Source organism: Lolium rigidum, chromosome 5 (assembly GCF_022539505.1).
Source record: "Lolium rigidum isolate FL_2022 chromosome 5, APGP_CSIRO_Lrig_0.1, whole genome shotgun sequence".
In the NCBI taxonomy this organism is placed as follows: Eukaryota; Viridiplantae; Streptophyta; class Magnoliopsida; order Poales; family Poaceae; genus Lolium; species Lolium rigidum.
This window is the reverse complement of record NC_061512.1, coordinates 74444861-74465799: the sequence shown is the minus strand read 5'-3', so window position 1 is coordinate 74465799 and position 20939 is coordinate 74444861. Positions and strand designations below refer to the sequence as shown.

Genomic DNA, 20939 nt, shown 5'->3' with positions numbered 1-20939 from the left:
CTGCCATCTGGGCCCTACATCCCTCGGTGGTGCGGATTTGCGTTGACTCGGCCGGCGAACCCGAGATTTCGAGATGCACCACGTCCCGGGCCACCATACGCGACGTTTTGGCCGCTTTCGTCGGGCTAGGTGGCCTCAAAAACGAGAAAAAAAAAGTTTTGACATGCACCACGGAGGGACCAAAAATCGTCGTCCATGGTACACCAGCAACCACGGCGCGACTTCAACTTCGTCGGCCATGGCAACTTTTCTTGTAGTGTTTAAACCTTCAAAATGTTTCTCAATTTGTGTTAATGTTTCATAGCTCATGAGGAAGTATGTGGTGTTTAACTTTCAACTTTGTCATTTACTCTTGACGGACTTTCATATGGACTAGTGGCACATCCGCTTATCCAATAATTTTGCAAAAAGAGCGGCAATGGGGTTCCCGGCCCCGATTAATCAAACTTTACTAATAATTCTCTTCACATGTTTTGCTCTGATTCATCAGTAAGAAACTTAATTTTGCAAATAGATACTCCTCCATGGTATGTGATTGATGGAAGCCACCCGAGGATTCGGTTAGCCATGGCTTGTGTAAGCAAAGGTTGGGGGGAGTGTCACCCATGATAAAACTAAAATACGTGTGTAAACAAAAGAGAAGAGGGATGATCTACCTTGCTGGTAGAGATAACGTCCTTCATGGGAGCCACTCTTGAAAGTCCGGTTGGCGATGTAGTTGGTGTACCCATTACCATTCGTTGACAACAACAAACACCTCTCAAAACAATTTTACTCCTGTTTTAAAAATGAAAAGCTCTAGCGCATGTTAATCCCTGCTTCCCTCTGCGAAGGGTCAATCTTTTACTTTTATGTTGTGTCTCCATCCTTTCTTTGAGCACTTTCTTGAGAGCACTAGCTTGTCATTCTTAGTGTAATATGCTTGTCTCAAAATATGATTGATTGTGGTATAACTTTGATGCTTTTATCTTTGACAATCACTATTTCTAGTCTTTCTATGAACTTCGAGAGGTGCTGAGCATTTATGTTTTCTTGATCAAATATGGGCAAGCGAGATACCACTCTATCATACTCTTTTATGAACATTGCAATCCTGCTTATATACATGATTCATGATGCTTATTACTAATTGTTGGTACCTTTCCATGATTGACATAGCTATTAGATGATGTTATTTGCATGTATCTTATTATGAACTGCCTAAGTGTTAGCCATAGCATGAGAATATTTACATCATATGAACAAATGTGTTCGTGAAAGTTCTCTTATCGCTCAGTTGTTAACTGAATTGCTTGAGGACAAGCAATAAGCTAAGCTTGGGGGAGTTGATACGTCCAAAACGTATCTACTTTCCCGAACACTTTTGCTATCGTTTTGCCTCTAATTTGTGTATTTTGGATGCAACTAACACGGACTAACGCTGTTTTCGACGAAGCTGTTACAGGTGTCTCGTTTTTGTGCGAAATCCAACTTTCGGGAAAATCCTCGGAATTTATGCGAGAAGGTCCTATTTTCCCGGAATATTGGCGGAGCCGAAGGGCGAGCCAGGTGGGGGCCCGAGGGCCCCACACACTAGGCCGGCGCGGCCTAGGAGGGGCCCGCGCGGCCCTAGTGTGTGGCGGCCTCGGCTGGCCCCCGACGCCCTCCTTCGTACTACTTATCGCCTTCGACCTAAAAACGCACGGAGGAGGTCGAAGTCGCCAGAAACCCTCCAGAACGCCGCCACATCGCGAAACTCCGTTTCGGGAGCCAGAAGTCTTCGTTCTGGCACTCCGCCGGGACGGGGAATTGGAGGAGATCATCGCCACCATCACCACCGACGCCTCTTCATCAACCAGCCATGTTTCCCCCATCCATGTGTGAGTAATTCCCCACTTGTAGGCTGAAGGGGATGGTAGGGATTGGATGAGATTGGTCATGTAATAGTATAAGATTGTTAGGGCATAGTGCCTAGTGTCCGTAATTGGTACTTTGATGATATTGTTGCAACTTGTTATGCTTAATGCTTGTCACTAGGGCCCGAGTTCCATGATCTCAGATCTGAACATGTTATTATTTCATCATGATATTCATTGTTTATGGTCTTACACTGCAAGTTGTATACACATGTCGCTGTCCGGAACCAATGGCCCCGAAGTGACGAAATCGGGACAACCGGAGGGGATGGTAGTGATGTGAGGATCACATGTGTTCACGGAGTGTTAATGCTTTGCTCCGGTACTCTATTAAAAGGAGTACCTTAATATCCGATAGATTCCCTTGAGGCCCGGCTGCCACTTGGCTGGTAGGACAAAAGATGTTGTGCAAGTTTCTCATTGCGAGCACGTACGACTATAATTGGAACACATGCCTATTGATTGCTTTGTACTTGGACACCGTTTTATTATTATCTGCAAATGCCATGCTTGATTGTTACATGAGTTTCTCTCATCCATGCAACGCCCGTTATCCGTCCCCGTGCCTACGATATTTTAATCCTGTTGTTTACTATAATCACTACTTGCTGTCTCACGTTACTCTGCTGCTTGTTATTTCACTACGCTCTTGCTATAAAGCTGACACTCTTGATTAACTCTTGCGAGCAAGTCTGTTTCCAGTGCGGCTGAATTGACAACTCCGCTGTTAAGGCTTTCAAGTATTCTTTGTCTCCCCTTGTGTCGATTCAATAAATTGGGTTTTACTACCCGTGAAGACTGCTGCGATCCCCTATACTTGTGGGTTATCATTCACCGTCAGGAAGGCTATGGGGTGGCCGGGGTTTCTCCTGTGAACTCTGCTCATGAGTTCGGTTCACGGTGAAGCGAAATCATTCAGTTCATTGGTTTTGGCCACAGGGGTAGTTAAATTAATTAACCGGCCAAAATGAAGATCTTTCTAAGGGCATATCAAACGGGCCGACGATGAGTGACCGTTAGCGTCCGGCCGGAAATTGCGTCTGTTACCACCTTCAGCGGGCGACGCAAAGTGACCGGACCGTCCGCGGCGACGCAAGCCTGACTCAAATATGCGCCTCAAATGCGTCGCGGCGAACGCTGCGCGAACGCGCAAAGTGTCCGCTCACGTCTGTCGGACGTTTCGTTGGGCCCGCCTAGCAGTAACCCAGCGTCGATACGTCTTCTCAGCGGCGCCAGTACTAGCGCCAAGGCGTCGCTTCGGCAGTCTGCGGTCGCGTAAATGGTGATGCATCGCGTGGCCCGCGACCGTCGCCTACCTCTGAGCACGAAGTAATGGCGATGCCACAGGTGCCATGGCCGTCGCCCTGCCTTCGACCTATATAAACAGGGGAGCGAGCATCTCACTCCTCCCCACTAAATCCTAGCGGCGCACAACCTCCACCGTAGCGCTGCTGCCGCTCAGCCTCCACCGGAGCCACCACGCCTCCACCACCACCTCCCACTCCACCTCCCCCGGCCTCGAGCTCCGACGAGGAGTTCGACGATGACGACAGCACCGCCGACCTCCTCGACCCGGTCAGGGACGCCAAGGCCCTGGCTGAAGCGGAGAAGGAAGCAGAGGAGGAGCGGGCGGCCCACGCGGCGTTCGACGCGAGATGGAACGCCGCAGGGTGGCGGTCGTCACAGCCGCAGAGGACTCTGACTCCGACATCTCATGGTCTTCCGATGACCCTGATGCTCCTACCCCGGAGGAGAAGGCGGTGTAGCAGAGGGCGTTAGTCGAGTCCTTCGAGACGCTCAAGGACGACGCCGCCAACGCGGGGCTGCGGCAGTGCCTGCTAGAGGATGCAATGGCGCACCGAGCCCTAGCGGCCGCACGGGAGGCGGCGGAGAAGCAGATGAGGGAGGGACGCAATGACGGGGCCGGCCCCTCAGGCAGCAAGTAGTCTTGACTTCTAGAACTACTTTGTATAGTTTGAATGTACTACTTTCTATGCTTTCTAAATATGTTGCAAATCTAAAAATGGGTCGCCCTGCTGGGAGCACACCCAGACGCAAACGGACGCGCGGGTAAAATATGTCCGTGGGGTGACGTAAAAGGACGCTCGCGACCACATTTGGGTGTCCGATATGTGTCGCCCCGTTGGAGATGCCCTAATGGAAGCAGACGGAATGGCCGAAATCTATAACGTTGCAATCTTTGGGTGGTACAAACCTAAACAAGAAGTTTTTGATTGTATAAACCAAAAGAGCGGATCTTTTAATGGTATAGACCCAATTTTCCCAATATTTGGACACATTTTATGTCTGAAACTATCCAAATGGGGATTTCGAATTCCTCACCGTCGACGAAGTATGCCGAGCAGGGGTACCCATCGGTGGTCGCAGCGGCTCTCCTTATTGCAGGAGCATGGGTGGACTGACGTCGCTCCTTGTTGCCGACGAACCCGTGGGATGGCAGCACCCCAATCCCTCCGCGTCGAGCTCGAGGATGCGCAGGTCGGCGCCAGCGGGCTAGGATGGCACAGAGTAGGAGTTCCCGGGCCAGAACGAGGCCCACTAGGGCCATGGCCCGAAGATTGCCTCCTCCATCTGCAGGCAAAGTGGCGAGGGGATCGACCATCCACTCTGGAAGCAGTAGCGGAGCCCTCCATGGCACGCGCAGTGATAGAAGTAAGTGGAGTCGTGTTGTTAGTGTTGCTTTTTAATTGATAGATTTTTGCAAGGAATAATTTTTATGTGACTACTTGGTCGAAAAATATAACAGTATTTTCACTTTATCGCTGGATTTCAAGTTTCTTGCATCTTTTGTGAACATGTGTGCCTACAGTGAGTCGGTGACTACAGTTGAACCATAGTGTGGACAAAATTGATTCCATTGAAGTTCTTTGCTAGAATAAATGTGTGTCCTGTAAGGAAATATGTATCCCTTATATATGTGCCATTAGAAATGAAATTTGCGTCCCGTGGCAACGCACGGGCATTTGTACTAGTAGATATAGACGGTTTAAGCTCATTTTAAACAGGATGGATCATCTGGGTTAGTACATCACAAGGACGTGGACTAGAACAATTGGGCCATAAAAACAACATGCCCTTTGAAAAAGAATGGCCATTGATGAAGTAAATTTCTAGCTAATGGATCTTAAGACTATAAAATGGGCAAAATGGCAAAAAGTTTGTATAATAGTTTGAACAATTCAAACGTGACGGCGATGATGGCGTCCCTGAATGTCCTCTCCTCAGGCCTGCTCGCGGCGGTTTTCGATCTACCGGTGGGAGTCGAACCACCGGTGGCGAGAGGAGAGAGAAGGGAGAGGAGAGGGTGAGTGATAACTGACGAGAGTGAGAGGGGAGATGGGCGGTGAGGGGAATTATGGCGCGCCTTCTCGAGGCGTCATAGCGCCCACCCTTCCTGACGCGTGTAGCATTCCCACACCCCGCACTCATCAGCGCCTGGCCACAGAAAAATGGCCGAATTGAGCGTTCTCGTTGGGCCAATTATTTCCTGCATTGGGCTGCTTTAAGAACCGTGTTGTGTAGGGAATCTTTTTCCGTTTGGGCTACCAAACGACCGCGTTCTGGCCCAACTCATGCGAGCCAGGCCATTGTTGGCAACCAATCAGGCCCATGGCTTTCTCAAGTGTACAACGCGATCACTGGTAGTGTCTGAAGAGGACATGCAATCGTGATGTCAAAATAGCCAAATCAGTGGATCGCGCAGTGGGTACAATTGTGAACTCTATTAAGCAGATTGGGACTGATATCTTGTTCTTGCATATCATTTTTTTTGTTGATTTTTTTCATATAATTTGAATAACTCAAGGTAAAAAGGTCATGAATATACTAGTTAAGGGTTCAACCATCACAACATGAGAAGTCTATATACCCCTGACCCAAAAGGCACAATCATATTTTTGTTAATCCATCAGAATTAGGGGTCTCTGGACATAACTCTCATACAAGAGTCAGCACAACATCAACATAACCCTACTCGTGATGGGAAAGAACTTGATGGGGCATGAACGAGTAGGGAAAAACTGAAGGATGGTTGTTGATATGTGGAGAAACAACATAGTGATGGGACATGCAAGTGATTACCCTTGAGAGTCTCGGCTTCATTGGATATGTATCTACATCAGTGACTCGCATTTCATCTAAAGATGAAAACATTCATTTTCATGATGCCACGGAACTCTATATAAGAACGCCACCCAACATTAAAGAAGGCCTCCTAGAAAAAACACCTAATCTACACACAATGTTGGTAGCAAGCGCTCATCTTAAACGTGGAGGTTTGAGGAATCATGCCCTTGATCATAGGCTTCAATGCCCTAGAAATGATAAGCAAGTAGAAGTGTTCGACGAGATGCACACATAATTGCCTAGGCCCATCTTCATCGACGAAATTGTTGCCTTCGAAGAGACCGATGTGAAGACTCCATCTAAAAGGCGGATGGGTAATGAGACGGTGGGAGGAATGGAGTAGTGAGAAGAGATGAGGGTGACGACGTGTGTCTCCCATGCTTTTTCATGTGTGCAACCGATGCGCACTTGGGGTTTTGCATTCTCAGAACGATCACTTCACTCATTCCCAACAGGCTTGGCGGGGATGGTTTGAGTTTCGTGTTGGCCTGGCCTAGTCTCAAGCATAAATAAACACAATTTTTTTGCCATTCATAGTCCACACGTCTGGTTGGCCTCCATGCGGTCAACCAAAATACGCCCTTAGTTTCTATTGTTTGCAGCTTAAATACAATTTTCATGGAGAACATTACCAAAAATTTCATAAAATCGAGGTGTTTTGAAGAGTTCTTTTGTGGTACCCCCAACTAAATGTCAGCCCTTTATTTTCGACCATCTAGTGGTCCAAAAAGTTTCATACCACTGTCCAAATCTTGATCGGTATGATACATACCTGGGGCAGATTTCGCACATCAGAGAAAAAACCGTAAACGGGCCCGGCCTAGTAGAGAGCCCAGTCCAATAGATTGGTCCAGCCCAACAACTACCGATCGAAGAGGGTAAAGGCTTCTATCCCTGGTTCTTCCATCAGACCGTCACTGGGAGAGGTGCCGCCGCCGTTCTCTGCCCTTCCCCAACTCCGGCGACCGCCCCCTCGCCCCCTTCGTTCGGCATGAAGGTCTGATGTAGACCTACCCCTTCCGCCATTACATTCCCTAATACTGTCCCAGTGGCGCCGTGGCGGCGGCCTTGGCCCTTGGCATCGGCATGGGTCCAAGATCGAAGGTGCCGTCGTCGTCGCTCGCCAAGGAGGCCAAGCCCACCCAGTGGCGGCGCCAGGATAGATGCTCGGTATTCATTGTATTTGTTCTCAATGCAATGTATGAAACATTCATTCAATTCAAAACCTGGAACCTGAAAACTAGCTCCCGTTTTGGTCATGGATTTGTGGTACCTATTGATTCATTTTGTTTACTATCGTGTACACAAGATGCAGTGATACATAGTACACACATCCAAACATTTGATAGAGTCACGATTTTGTCGCAAAATTACCGAAATGCACCTGCTGCGATTTCTACCGATTTTCGTATTTGCACAATGATAGGCACTGATTGTAGGTATATAACTTCTTTACTTTGATAGTCTAGTTGTCTACTATGATAAACAAAGAAATTTATAATCGTCTATTGCTAATCTGCTAGATTGATATGCCAATGTGGCTGAAAGGGGTTGGTGTTTAAGAGCTGAAGAGTACTTGGCCATTGCCGTCGCAACCGCCTGCCTGCCGGTCGCCGCACCAATAGCATGTTCCGCCGCCGATCGCTGCCGCGTCGCCTGCCGATGTATGTGTGAGTGCCTTTGGTACTCTGGTCGACCGACTCTTGGAGATGGTGTGACCGTGCGAGCAGACGGAGTGAGGCTGTGGCCTCTGGGTTGGTTAGTGGTTGTGTCCTGTATGGGACTAGGCCATATGACTACATGTATAAAAAAGTTCCTCGGAATCTTGAGTATTCAAACGAATACACCTGCATACCCCTGGCGTTGCCAATTAGCCAACCACACGGTTCCGCGAGCGGTGCTTGGCTGTCATCGCGGCGCGCTGCCCATGCTGTCCCGGGGGTGGTGCATGAGGTGGGAGGAGGCCGACGAAATGGTGCTTGGAGGTGAAATGGAAGGAGTCATTGGGAGGCGTTGCCGACGCTTGTTTCGGTGCTCACCGGTGTGTCGCCTTCTCCATGTCTTTGTCATTGGTCCTTCCCTGTTCTCCTCTGCGTGATGCTCGTGGTCGATTGCGAGCTGCAGTTGCATGCGAGTGGAGGGAGTCGAAGCCCAGTTGGTCAGCTGCACTCGTGCGGGTGCCGATAAGGTGTGCCTGGGCTCTACCAGCCGCCTGGTAAGGAAGGCATTGATCAAAGAACTAGCTGTTGCTTACCATGCTGAGTGTGCAGCACGCTGTAAAGAGCTTCTACAGCTCCAGAGAAAAGTGGGAGGAGGTCTCTATCCAGTTCTTCTCCAAGATTTCCGGATAAACTGCAACTCTGATGGTTTTCTTCTTCATTTGCAATCATAACATTATACTTGCCTGCCTGATGCATTGCTGATAGTTCAAATTTCATTGTTCAAAGTTTGACTTTTATTTGGAATTCATATTTTTTGATGTTGAAAAATAGCGTGCTTTTAGCACCTAGATCATGCCCGAGCTAACTGTCTTGTCACTTGTCAGATCGTGGTTAAGTCATTGCTGTGAGACAAGTGTAACTGTTTTCTTCTAACAGTAGCAACACGGGCTGGGTTAGCTGCCTAATGTGATTGGGATGAAGCACTATTGATACACTTGGTGGACTTTATCATGAAACAAATGTTCTCTTTCCGCAAATTAAGCATCTACCCTACCAGGATACTCTGCATTTGCTCCATTTATACCATCAGTTCCTCCATTCTTCAGCTTCAGTTTATCTCATTGCCTCCTCCTATCCAGTGGTTCTTTTCTTTTGCTTGCAGTTTGCTATAGCAGCTTCCAGCGTTCCCCCTGGTAAGATGCTGATACCAGTTAGCGAAATCATCAAACCCTTTTTATAGGGTTGTATGTCCTGTTCGTAGAATTTGTTTTTGTGTACCTTACTCCTGACAACACTGAATTTTTTATTTCTTCCAACAAGCCATCTCTGATGTGTTGCAGGAGCAACATGTTGAGGCCAGGACGCCCGAAGAAGCCAAGATCTCCTCAGTGAAGCCCTCAAAGCTCAAGATTGGCTGAGTTGCATAAGCTCCTTATAGCCCAGGAGAGATTAAAATTAGCATTGGTCTGTCGTGTTGCAGTATTGGTTTGTTAGCTTAGTTGTAAACAGTAAAGGTGTACGAAAACCTTGTACCGAGATCAATTTATTTTTACCATAACATAGTAGAATAATATTATGTACCGTAGAGGTGAATTGAGGAATAAGCCACGTGTGTGTAGTGACCTTTAGTCGTGATCAATTTTTTTTTCTGAAGCTTTACTCCTGATGTGTGAAACAACAAAGAGAAGGTTTAATCATGAAAAAACTTACATGGTGGAGCTCTCATTTGAATATGAGTTGTGTTCTCAATGCCAAAATCATCACTACGTATCTCATATGTAAGTGATAAATACAAGAGAAATCATTAGTATGTATCTCGTTTGTAAGTGGTCAGCTATATTGCCGGCAACAAGTTAAGATACAAACGGAGTGGCAATATTCAGAGTCATCTCTAAACCCAGAGCACATGGAAAGTACTGTAGGTTCTGTAATGAGGATATTTGCTTCAATTGCCTGGATGGTTGACCATATTTGAACTTCTCTACAATGGCCGTTTGTAACTGCTCATTTGTATTCTTTTTCTAGTACTATTTCTGGAACTCCTAATTATTAGTAGCAAACCATCTCCATTTCTTCAGAAAGCCCTAATTACAAGCAGGATCCATATATGGAACATCTCCACTACCATGCAATATTATCTTCTTCCCGTCAGGCGGCACCCACCAGGCGGCTTCCTTCCCTCCTCTCTACCCTCCGCCTCTATCGGAAGACATGGCTTAGCTCGCGCTGCCGCCAACGGAGGTGGGGTCTATCTCTCCCGCACTGCCTCATCACGACGGCCATGGCCAGTGCTGCGGTGTGGAGGTACAGGGAGGGCGCGTGGTGGCGATGCGGAGGGCACGCGGTGGAGGGTGCTGTGTGGTGAGTGTCCCGCTGCCCGTGGCCGCGCATGGCGGCTGGGCTCGATCTAGGCCTAAGCACTTCACCACAAATCCAAACCTGAAACCAGGAACAAAAAAGTAAAGCTCATCACTATATATTATGATGGAAATCTGCAATTTCAGAAGAACGGACTGCAGGTTCTATACTAGAATGAGAAATCAGTACTACTCTGAGCAGCAGACTACTACGTAACAAAAATAAGTTATCCAAAATGGTAATCCAACTGAAAATTTTAATAGTCCAAATTATAAAGCAGTGTGGATTATTATATGAGAAGACTGCATATTCTGCATCCAAATCAGCTCATGCACGGAACAAGTTTATGCATGTATCAGAACTTATTGCAATAACAAATATAATGACATACATTACTGTGATTTGCCCTTTCAGCAAAGACTAATTTAGTAAGCACACTCTGCATCAGTATTAGCATGAAAGAAGAAACTAAATTAACAAAAGTAATTGCAGTTTAGACCATAGGAGTTGATGCATTTATCAATGATTACTTTCAAATTACTTCAGTCAGAAATAATGATTAACAGAGTGGAACAACACATGACATAATTCATGACTAAATAAACTGAAATCAGTCGACGACATGTATATACAAATTTGGTAAATGAGTAAGATTTAAGATGGCCATATGAAAAAGAGAACAAAACAACTACAACAGAATTAGAAGGAAATAGACCAATCGTGTTATGGCCTATGACAATCTCCATTAGATGAAGGTACAATCATCCTAGCAATAAAATAAGGGCGACCATACATGACCAAACGATTTCTTTTCAAATTTTTATATGAGGGCAAACGAATTTTACACGAACTTTTGGCAAACACTGAACCAATATATAGGCCTCCTCTCTGCACTGTTTTTTCAGAACGAGGATGCCAAGAACCACTGATATTAAATACTTAATTCTTATTACTCACTCAAAGTAATATCTAGCTGATTGAATATGGCTAACAGTTTCCTTGTATTCTTATTTTCGAAAGGGAATTCACTGCAAAGCTAGAAGCAGCTATGAGCTATGCAACAACGCACACATAGTCTGAATAATGTGAAGCATCAGGTTCACGGCTCCCATGATTTAGCGAAACAAGAACTTTCTTACCACTCGCCATGAACTAAACCCGCATCAGCGACTACACCAGCAATAGTATACCTTCTCCCAGGATGCTCCGGAGTCGACGTACCTGGCGAGATTGGTGGCGGCCTATGCAGGACGGGGCCAACCTGGCAACCTGGTTGAGGCGCCGGTCATCCGCGCTGCAGTACGGGGTCGACCTGGTGGCGGCGGCGCTCGCTGGCGAAGCAATACAAGGCAAACCTGGCGATGAAGGACGGGGTCGGCCTGGTGGCGGCGGCGGTCGACCGCGATGAAGGATGGTGGCGGTGTCCCTTGATGCGGCGGCGACATTACTGGCAGCTGGAGGTCGCGTCCTCGGCCTGGAAATCTCTAGTATCCAATTGTTTGGGCTGGGCTGAATACTCATATTTTTGTTTATTTTTTTATTACATAGGTTTTCTGGGCTGCCGGGCCTAATCTAGTTCGTTTAATCTTGACCGTTGTCTCAAATCATACCTCTCCCCTCATGTGGAGTGGTAAAAGGTACTGTAAAACAAGCCGTTTTGAATGGCAAACTTGTCAATATGCATAAACAACTTAATAAGATTCCCCTTGAGCTAGCATATCGGCATAAAGATATTTTCATTAGAATAAAACCAACGCGAATACTGGTACGTTGGTTTAACGGGGAATTGGTTGGTCACACTCACACGTAACCGGCTTGCGTTTCATCATCTTAAAAGCAAACCTACAAACAATTGATTTATAGATGTCAACGCTAGTACTATAGTAGGAAGACAAAATCAAATCTCTTGCACGCATACTTAGATAGACTAAGCTCATTTCAAAATAGAGAGGGATCGTCATGGTTAGTACATCACAAGGACATGAACTAGAACAATTCAAATGGCCACAAAAACGACACGGCCTTTGAAAAAGAATGGCCATTGATGAAGTAAATTTCTAGCTAATGGATCTTAAGGCTAGAAAATGGGCAAAATGGCAAAATGTTTGTATAATAGTACTTCTAGCTAATATGTTCATCATATACTCCTACCGCCCCAAAGGAAGTGCCCACGAGCCTTCAAAAGTTCAACTTTTACCATTAGTTTAACCACAAAATATCTATTTTATCGGATTTTTTATGTTCAGTTGACTGGGAAACTTTTAAGATCACCAGAAATGTGCTTCAGTTGTACTAGTTGCACTTTTTTATCAACTATAGTTGCACTTTTTGAGGTGACTGTGAAGTAAAAAAAAAATATTTTGGTATACTACTTGCGTAAAGAGAGTTAGAACCCACGAATACCAACGGATCTCTAAAATGGTTAATGACTCCTAGAAAATTTCGACGAAAACATAGGCAAACCCTTATTTTGTACTATAATTAATTATATCATTGAATTTCATTTGAATAAAGTTTTGAATTATATTTTTATAATAAATAACTCATGCAATTAGTAATCATTTGGTTAAACGAAAAAAACAAGAATGGCACCTCTAAATAGAGAAGTAACTACGGAAGGAGTATTATTATTAGAATTTGAAATGTAAAATGAAGCTTGTACCACGCTCTATAAATTACCAACATACATGCAAGAATACGTTAAACAAAAAGCAAAATGTAAAATTTATGTCCTCTATGATCTCAACAGAAATGAAAATGGTCAGAAAACAAGAGGCATCAATCACCTGCGAAAAAAAAAGGGAGCAATCCACTCGCCGGAGATTCGCGTATTTGGCACGCAGTGTACCTGACCTGACTGACAGGGCCCCTCCTTCCTTCGCTGTGCATCACACACGTATTTTCCGGCCTCCGATTCAATGCGGCGCGGCACGGGATAAGCCTACGGACTAGGGCGCATCTGGGCCGTCCGTTGCTTTCCATTTCAAACTCTCTCGCCCACCCAACGGTCGTATCGCTTCACCTCGCGCCCGCGGACCCACCACTACTTTCTCTCGCAGGCATGTGGGCCAAAGGCCCAATGCCCCACATGCCAGCGGCACGCGAACCCTAGCATAAATCCGCGCCGCAACCCGTCCCATTTCAGCCACACGCGAACCCTAGGATAACCACCACCATGGCCAAGAAGAAGTCCGCCGCCGCCGCCGCCAACGCCACCGCCGCCAATGGCAACGGCAACCACGCCGCGCCGGAGCCGGCGACGGAGCAGAAGCGGGACTCGTCGCCGGAGCCCGACCGGAAGGCGGAGCAGCTCAAGACGCTCAACTCCATGCTCCTCAAGGAGGCGGTGGAGCGGCGCGGCCAGGTGGCGGCGCTCACGGCGCGCCTCGACGAGATCTCCGCCGACGGCGACGCGCTCGGCGCCGCCGAGCGCGCCGTCGCGCGGGCCGCCCTCGCCGCGCCCCTCCGCGCCGCCGCCGACGAGGCCGCCGCGCTCCGCGCGCGCCTCGCCGCCCTCCAGGACTCGCTCCGCCTCGCGGAGTCCAGCGCTGCGCTCGAGGCCGGCGCCAAGGACGACGCCCGCGCGCGCCTCGAGGTGGCCGCCGGGGAGAAGGCCCGGTTCCTCAAGCTCCTCCAGGTGAAGGAGGCGGAGGTGGCCTCCATATCCAACAAGGTCTCCAGCCTGGCGGCCGTGATGGCGGAGCTGGAGGCCAACAACTCCGTGCTGCTCGGTCAGAACGGCGAGCTCGGGAAGGAATTGGAGGAAGCCAAGGAGGCTGTTCGGGTGGTCTTGGGCCAGAAGGCAGAGGTGGAGAGGAGCTTCCAGGAATTCAAGGAAGGGATGGAGACGTACCGGGTGGAAATGGAGGAGAAGTTGAAGGCCAAGGTGGAAGAACTGAAGGTGCTGGGGTCCAAGAAGGCGGAGATGGATGCGAGGGTGGCGTCTCTCGAAACAGAGCTCTCATTGTCTGTGACTAAGGCAGAGGGCTTAGAGGCTGAAGTGGTGGCGAAGAAGAAGGAGCTTGATCTGTTGAAGGGCAAAAGCGATACGCTCCAATCAGAGGTTGCAGCGGCAGAGAAGAAGCACAGCGTGTCTGCAGCAGAGGTTGAGAGGCTCAAGGTGGAACTGGGTGTGCTGGTGAAGGCAAAGGAGGTTGCGTCCAAGGCATTCGACGCCGAGAGGACTGAAATCACGAAGGAATTGGACAGCCTCAAGAGGAAGGTGGAGGAAACCCACGCTGACAAGGAAGCTGCTGAGGGAGCAACACGTGAGAAGGATGCTGAAGCGATTAAGCTGAGGGCTGAGCTGGAGGAGCTTCATGTTTCCATGTCACGGCTCCAAACATCCTGTGATGAACTCGATACCAAGCATTCACGCCTGCAAAGCGAGAAGAATTCAGTTCAGAAAGCGCTGGCTGCTGAGAAGGCTGAAGCAGGGAAGCTGATGTCCAAAATTGAGACATTGAAGAACAGCAATGGTAAAATGGACAGTGAGATTGGGGAGCTGAGGGTTGCATTGGAGGAAAAGAACGGCAAGATCAAAGACCTTACCAATGAGGCTGAGCTGCTGCAGCTCGCAGTGGCTGAAGCCCAGAAGAGGAACAAGGGTGGCATCTGGGCATGGGTGTATGCTGCCACTACGACCATGGTGGCCGCAATCTCCTTGATCTATGCCACCAGGGCCCAGTGAAGGACTGCGCTTTTCTTTTTTTTTTATGTTTTCCATCCTCTTTATATCCTTATCAGTATGCTACTCGAAATGCTCAGGTTGCTATCTAGCTGTATCGCTATGTGATGAATCGGCTGGTACTATGCAATGAAGTCAATTTTTTTGCTTGCATTTCAGTATATGTCTTTTCCTGCTGTTGATTACCATGTGTTTATCCGTGGAGTTACATGGCATGATGATTAGTTGGTGTTTCAAGATCATGGCAATCATTGAGGATCTATGGATATTTTCTTGTGGGTTTCTTTTGTCATAACTAGTGTTGTGTGCGCTATGCGGTTTTCTGTAATATATTCAATATAAAAACATTGGGAGCCTATTAATAGTTGGAAGAATCATTAAATGAATTTGCTGTGTTGAATAAAAATCAATCATTAACTTAAAAAAGAAAAGTAATTGTAATAGTGACTGTAGTTGGACCGTATATTTCAACTCTTTCAGACTGAAAATTATACTACTTGATGAAATTTGAGAGAACAACAAGAGCCTGTATAGCACTGAAAATAATACCATCTTCATGATGGAATTGAACTCAATATTATCCACAACATGCACATCTCAGCTGTGCTATATCAAAAGTTCTTTGAGAGAACATGTAAACAAGAGAGAAATGTGTAGCATTCTATTCCATTTGAGAGCTATATATGAGCTTAAGGAAATACAAGTTCCCTGTTCGTAGCTTCATGCTCTATTGTGCACTGTGTCAATGTGAAAATTCGATTGCACAATGGACCTTCAGAATTGGCATGTGAATTTGTCACATTTTGCATGATGGTAGGATGTTACAGTTGCAGTTACTTGACAAGTACTGGCATGTGAATTTGCCATATTTTGCATGGTGCTGACAGACAGCACAATGTGCTTACATGTATACGTACTATGATCTATCAAACAGAGAGCTGCAGTCTCTCATTCTGAATTTGCCACATTTTGCATTAGATGCTCACATTTGCATAAGAAAAAGATAAGTGATGTCTGACAGCACTATCACACAAGGGTTGGTTTCCAGTTTCCACAGAAACACAAAATAGACATCACTATCACACAAGGTTTGTTTTCCAGTTTCCACAGAAACACAAAGTAGTGATGATAGATTGATACTCTCTCCGTTCCATAATAAGTGTCGTGGTTGAACTAAAACCCAGTGTAAGAGCTGCTGTTTTAGTTGGCATGCATCTGCTTGCGATGATATATGCAGTTAAAATAGGCTCCAGTGTATTATTACTGATATAGGTAAATGTTTACAGAACACTACTACTTCCATACTGTATTGCTGAAGACATTAGGTGATGATACTCTATAGAAAACACTACTACTTCCATATCACAATACAAACCGGGCCTTTCAGCAACCACAAAAAAAGCAATACAGATGGCCAAGTGGGCAACAGTTCTCAGCTTCTGCGGAAGTCCAGCTCAGCATCAATTCAGAATTGAGATTAGCATAAGGAAGTATCTCTCTGTTGAAGCGTTACATAGTGTGCCTCTCTTCTGTTTTCAATCATGAATTATCTCACAGTTGTTACATGCATCTTCCTGGGATATATTGAAATAAGCTTTGGGTGTGGTATTTGAGTGTTGGGTCGTTCATGCAGGTAATGGAAAGATAGTTCAAGCAGAGACACATCACTCTTGTTCATGTGGTTTATTTTCTTAATAAGTTCCTTGTGAGGATATATGCACTGCAGTAGAATTAACTGGCTCCTGCTATGTAAAATTACAATTCAAAATAAAATTACAGCCAGAATAGTCTGATTAAACAAAGAAAATAAATTGTGGTTTTCTTGTAAGACAGACGGGGTGCCATAAAACATCATAGCAAAGGTATACAAAAACAAGTAAAAACGGCATGTGAAAAGAAATAAAAGACTAATCGCAGCTTGTGGGCAGTAGGTGATTATCTGGCCAACAGCCAAATGCCACTGTGGAGACTCCTCTTTCACTAATCAAACTTCACTGTTGTTATCAATATTATTGGTATTCGTTTGGGCTTAACTTTATCTGCAAAATTATATAACAATATAACATGACTATCCCTGTGCTATGTTTATTTAAGAGTGATGTACATCCCAGTTAGGCAGTTAATCATTTTTAAGATGGTTATGTCACTAGCACACAAGGGTTGCTCTCCAGTTTCACGGAAACAACAAAGCAGTGATTATAAATTCCTACGGAGTACTATATTTCCCAGTCTAACAGTTACTGTCTTTGTTTTCATACATCTGCTTCCGATGATATATGCAACTTAAAATGGAATCAGTGTATTATTCCTGAAGAGCCTCAACGGCAGGAGCTCTGATTTTCATTGAAAGAAGGGGGAATATCTGTACAAGCCAACTAAACTGGCAGAAAAACAAAGACACAAAAGAAACTGAAACTGAAAGCTCTATGAACTATACAACACAAGCTACAGATAAAAAAAAACTCAAGAACCCTCACTCAAAAACCCCAGGCCAAACAAACTGCAGCAGTGTCTTCTTATGAGGTGAACAAGCCCAATCTCATTGTATTATTCCTGATATAGGTGAATGTTTACAGAATAGTTGCTGAAGACAGCAGGTGATGCTTCATTCTAGAGAACAATACTACGTACTTCCATATCACAATACAGAGAGGGCCTTCAATCACAAAAGAAAGTAACAATACAGAGGGCCTTTCTCAACCACACAAAAAGCAATAGAGGGCCAACTGACCAAAACTTATCAGCATCACTTCAGAGTTGATAAAAGCACAAGGAATTGTCTCTCTGTTGAAGTGTTTACAGAGCTTTTGGATATTTTCTGCTGTCAATTCTCAGTTGACCATTACAGTTGTTAGAAGCATCTTTCTGGGATATTTTGACATAAGCTTTGAGTGTGTTCCAGGTTATAAAAAGATAATTCAAGCAGAGACAAAGCAACTCTTTGACTTGTGCATGTGTTGCCTTGTGTTGGTTTTTCCTTTCAAGTTCCTTGCGAGGGTTTAGGTGTTGCACAAGATTTAACTGGATCCCTGTTATGCAAATTTACAACTCGGAATAAAATTACAACCAGAATACTCAGACAAAATGAATATAATAAATTGTGTTTTTCTTCAAAAGTAGGTGTTGTGGTTTGTATAGATGGAGAAGATTCACCGCAAAAATATACAAAAAAGGTATAAAAAAAAGTTATATGGAAGAAAGAAAAAGCGGACTACTGGCAGCTTGTTAGACTACCGTTATATGTCGGTGATGGTCCAGATAAAAGCCAAATGACAGTTCAGACTCTACTCACCAAAGAAAACAACTTGTGTTGAATTCAGCCTGACAAAGTAAATGAATTATGTTAAGCTTATCTTGAAAGTAGAAAGAAAGAACATAAAGGGCTTGTAAATATAATGTGACAATCAAAACAACTTCCAGTGCAAAAGAACGCATGATGAAAACTGAAATTGTTTGTGGTATTCTTGTTGGTGTTCATTTGGGCTTAGTTTTATCTGCAAGATAGTACAAAATGACAGCTAGGTTTGTTTACGAAAAACAGCTTCGCTGATTTTCATTAAGTGAGCAAGAAAGAAGGCATACATCTAGTAAGCGCTAGCCATCAGTGTCTGGTCAGAAACAGTGGTCCAGCTATTTACATACTATCAGGATATTTGACTGGGGTTTGACATCTTCAAATCCAGAACCAAATTAATATCACTAGGAAGTTTTTGGTATGAATGCTAACTCACAAAAGCAACTTACAGCCACATTGCTGAACTTGTGTCAAATACATGATGTTCCCAAACAGGGTCGAAATCATTCATGTCACCCATTAGGCAACATACTGAAACCTGCTACGGCATGTATTTGTGATGATCTGCAAATGTTTCAGTATTGCAGCAAGGTGGATTGGAACAAAAGGGGTCTCGCAATGGTTGATCCAACCAGCAGTTGTATACCTTTCGGAGCCCAACTCAAATTGGCAGACATTCAAATTCACATTGCACAGCAATACACCGCAACATAAGTCAATTCGAACAGAATATTTCAGTTATTCCACCAGACTAATTGATTGATGCAATGCCTCATCACAAATCCAGTAAGGAACGACAGGAAACCAAATTGGGTGGAATCTAGCATCCTTTTATCAATACAAAAAACCAAAACACTGACCAAGAACTACTCAGATGCATCAGCAAGAAGCAACACAGGTATCACTAAGATAAACGAACAGATTCTAACAAGACTTCTGTCATTAATCTGCAAGCAAACCGATCCACGCAATAGGGGATTGGGGACACAACTGCTGGTAGCAGCAAGGCATAGATTGGAATACATAAGATTTCTTCACAACCACAGATACAGCAAGTAATAACAGGAACCAGATTGCTTGTATTCCATGCCAACCAGATTCATCATCGATACACCAAACCAAAACATTCACCAAGGAACTAATCTAACAGCCTAGCGCATCACCATACTACTGTAGTAAAGACGGACAGAGGACTCAAATCTTGGGTCAGACATGGCCATGGTTGCTCGATCTGCAAGGCCCTAGAACTCCTGGGAAGCAGATCCGATGTCGCCCTTTGCCTTGCCGGCCTTCTTGGGGAGCAGCGTGGTGTGGATGTTGGGCAGGACGCCGCCGGCGGCGATGGTGACGGCGCCGAGCAGCTTGCTGAGCTCCTCGTCGTTGCGGACGGCCAGCTGGATGTGGCGCGGCACGATGCGGGTCTTCTTGTTGTCGCGCGCGGCGTTGCCGGCGAGCTCGAGGACCTGGGGGGAGGAGAGAAATCGAATCGGAGTGAGATTGCTGGGCGGGGGGGAAGCAGGTGGGGAGAAGGGGAGGGGAGATTGGGTTTACCTCGGCGGCGAGGTACTCGAGGACGGCGGAGAGGTAGACGGGGGCGCCGGCGCCGACGCGCTGCGCGTACTTGCCGATCTTGAGGTACCGGGCGATGCGGCCGACGGGGAACTGGAGGCCGGCCTTGGACGACCGCGTGGTGGACTTGGAGCCCTTCGCCTTGCCCCTGCCGCCGGCGGAACTCATCTTCGGAGGATGGGAAGGGACGGTGGTGGTCGCCGGAGAGATGGTCGGAGTGGGAGACGGTGGAGGGGATTTGAATGCTGGGATTTGAGATGAGGTGAAGGCAGGGGCGGCGGCGTGCTATATAGGAGGGGAGGCGGCGCGTGATTGGTCGAGAGGGCGGGGCCGCGGATCGGTGATGTGGAAGGCGCGGAAGCCGTCGGATGGTGAGGGAGATGGGATTCACGGGGCGCGCAGGAGGCGGAAATTTTGGGTTTGGCGCGCAGGAGGGAGATGGAATTCGGGGAAAGTGATTAGCGGAGGGAAAGTGCGCGCTCCGTTTCGGCTATTTCCGTCTTTGGAACACAAATGTATGGGCTATTCCCAGACATGGGGCCCAGCCGTCAGTGACTCAGTGGCGTGTTGACCTATGTTGTGTAGCCTTGTAGGATTTGCAACTCGTTTGTACATTGTACCTCTTTCTATTTTTTTTAATGAATATGCGTTTCCCCTGTAAAATCAACTTCTTCTATATGAACGAGGAGTTGCAAAGAAGAAATAAATTTTGCAATTAGCTAGACTCTATATCTTGTGACATCCCGTGTTGTGGTTAGTGGTGATTACAATTGTACTACTACCTCCATCCATGTACATCCAAATTTAGATAAATGTAAGACGTCCATTTATGGACGGACAGAGTGAGTAGTATATAGCGACCATTCCATATCCATGTTCTAAAACTTGAAAATGAGGATGAACTCATGGTGACATTTATTGTCTGGTTGACTCAACATTAAGTCTATTTGATGAAGCACGCAGACATTTCGAAGTGTCTCGAGCTGAGGGTGAAGCCGGTTAGAATCCGACTGCACCTTGTCGGTGTCACCTAGCGCTTTATCTGCTTTCTCGGTTTTGGCGGCGAGCTTGTCGGCTTGCTCGGCCAAAACTTTCCTTACTTCCTCCAGCTTGTTAGTAGAACCAGTTTCCGTAATTAGGTTACAGCCGGTTTTCCTTTGATGCTCTCTTGGCTTCACGCGGATTAGTGTTGGTTTAAGTGGAAGGATTAGACGGTGCCCAAGTGTTGAGACAGTGTTTTTCTGTTCTGGTACTTACGTACGAGTAACTTTCTCGACACTACTCATTTATGGTGTGGAGCACATATTGATGGTCTTCGCCGTCTTCAG

General features: G+C 46.1%; 2 protein-coding genes across 2 annotated transcripts; one reads left to right on the top strand and one right to left on the bottom strand.

Annotated features, from left to right (window-relative positions):
- The first annotated feature begins 13235 nt into the window (after positions 1-13235).
- Positions 13236-14900, top strand: LOC124656116 (myosin-6-like). Its single transcript, XM_047194919.1, has one exon. The coding sequence runs from the start codon at positions 13236-13238 to the stop codon at positions 14748-14750; it is 1515 nt and encodes a 504-aa protein (XP_047050875.1). The 3' UTR covers positions 14751-14900.
- Positions 14901-19283: 4383 nt separating this feature from the next.
- Positions 19284-19794, bottom strand: LOC124654004 (probable histone H2AXb). The gene is made up of 2 exons (XM_047193051.1): positions 19594-19794; positions 19284-19505 (listed from the first exon to the last, which is right to left on the bottom strand). Exons 1-2 carry the CDS (start codon positions 19777-19779, stop codon positions 19284-19286), a joined length of 408 nt encoding a protein of 135 aa, XP_047049007.1. The 5' UTR covers positions 19780-19794.
- Positions 19795-20939: the final 1145 nt, after the last annotated feature.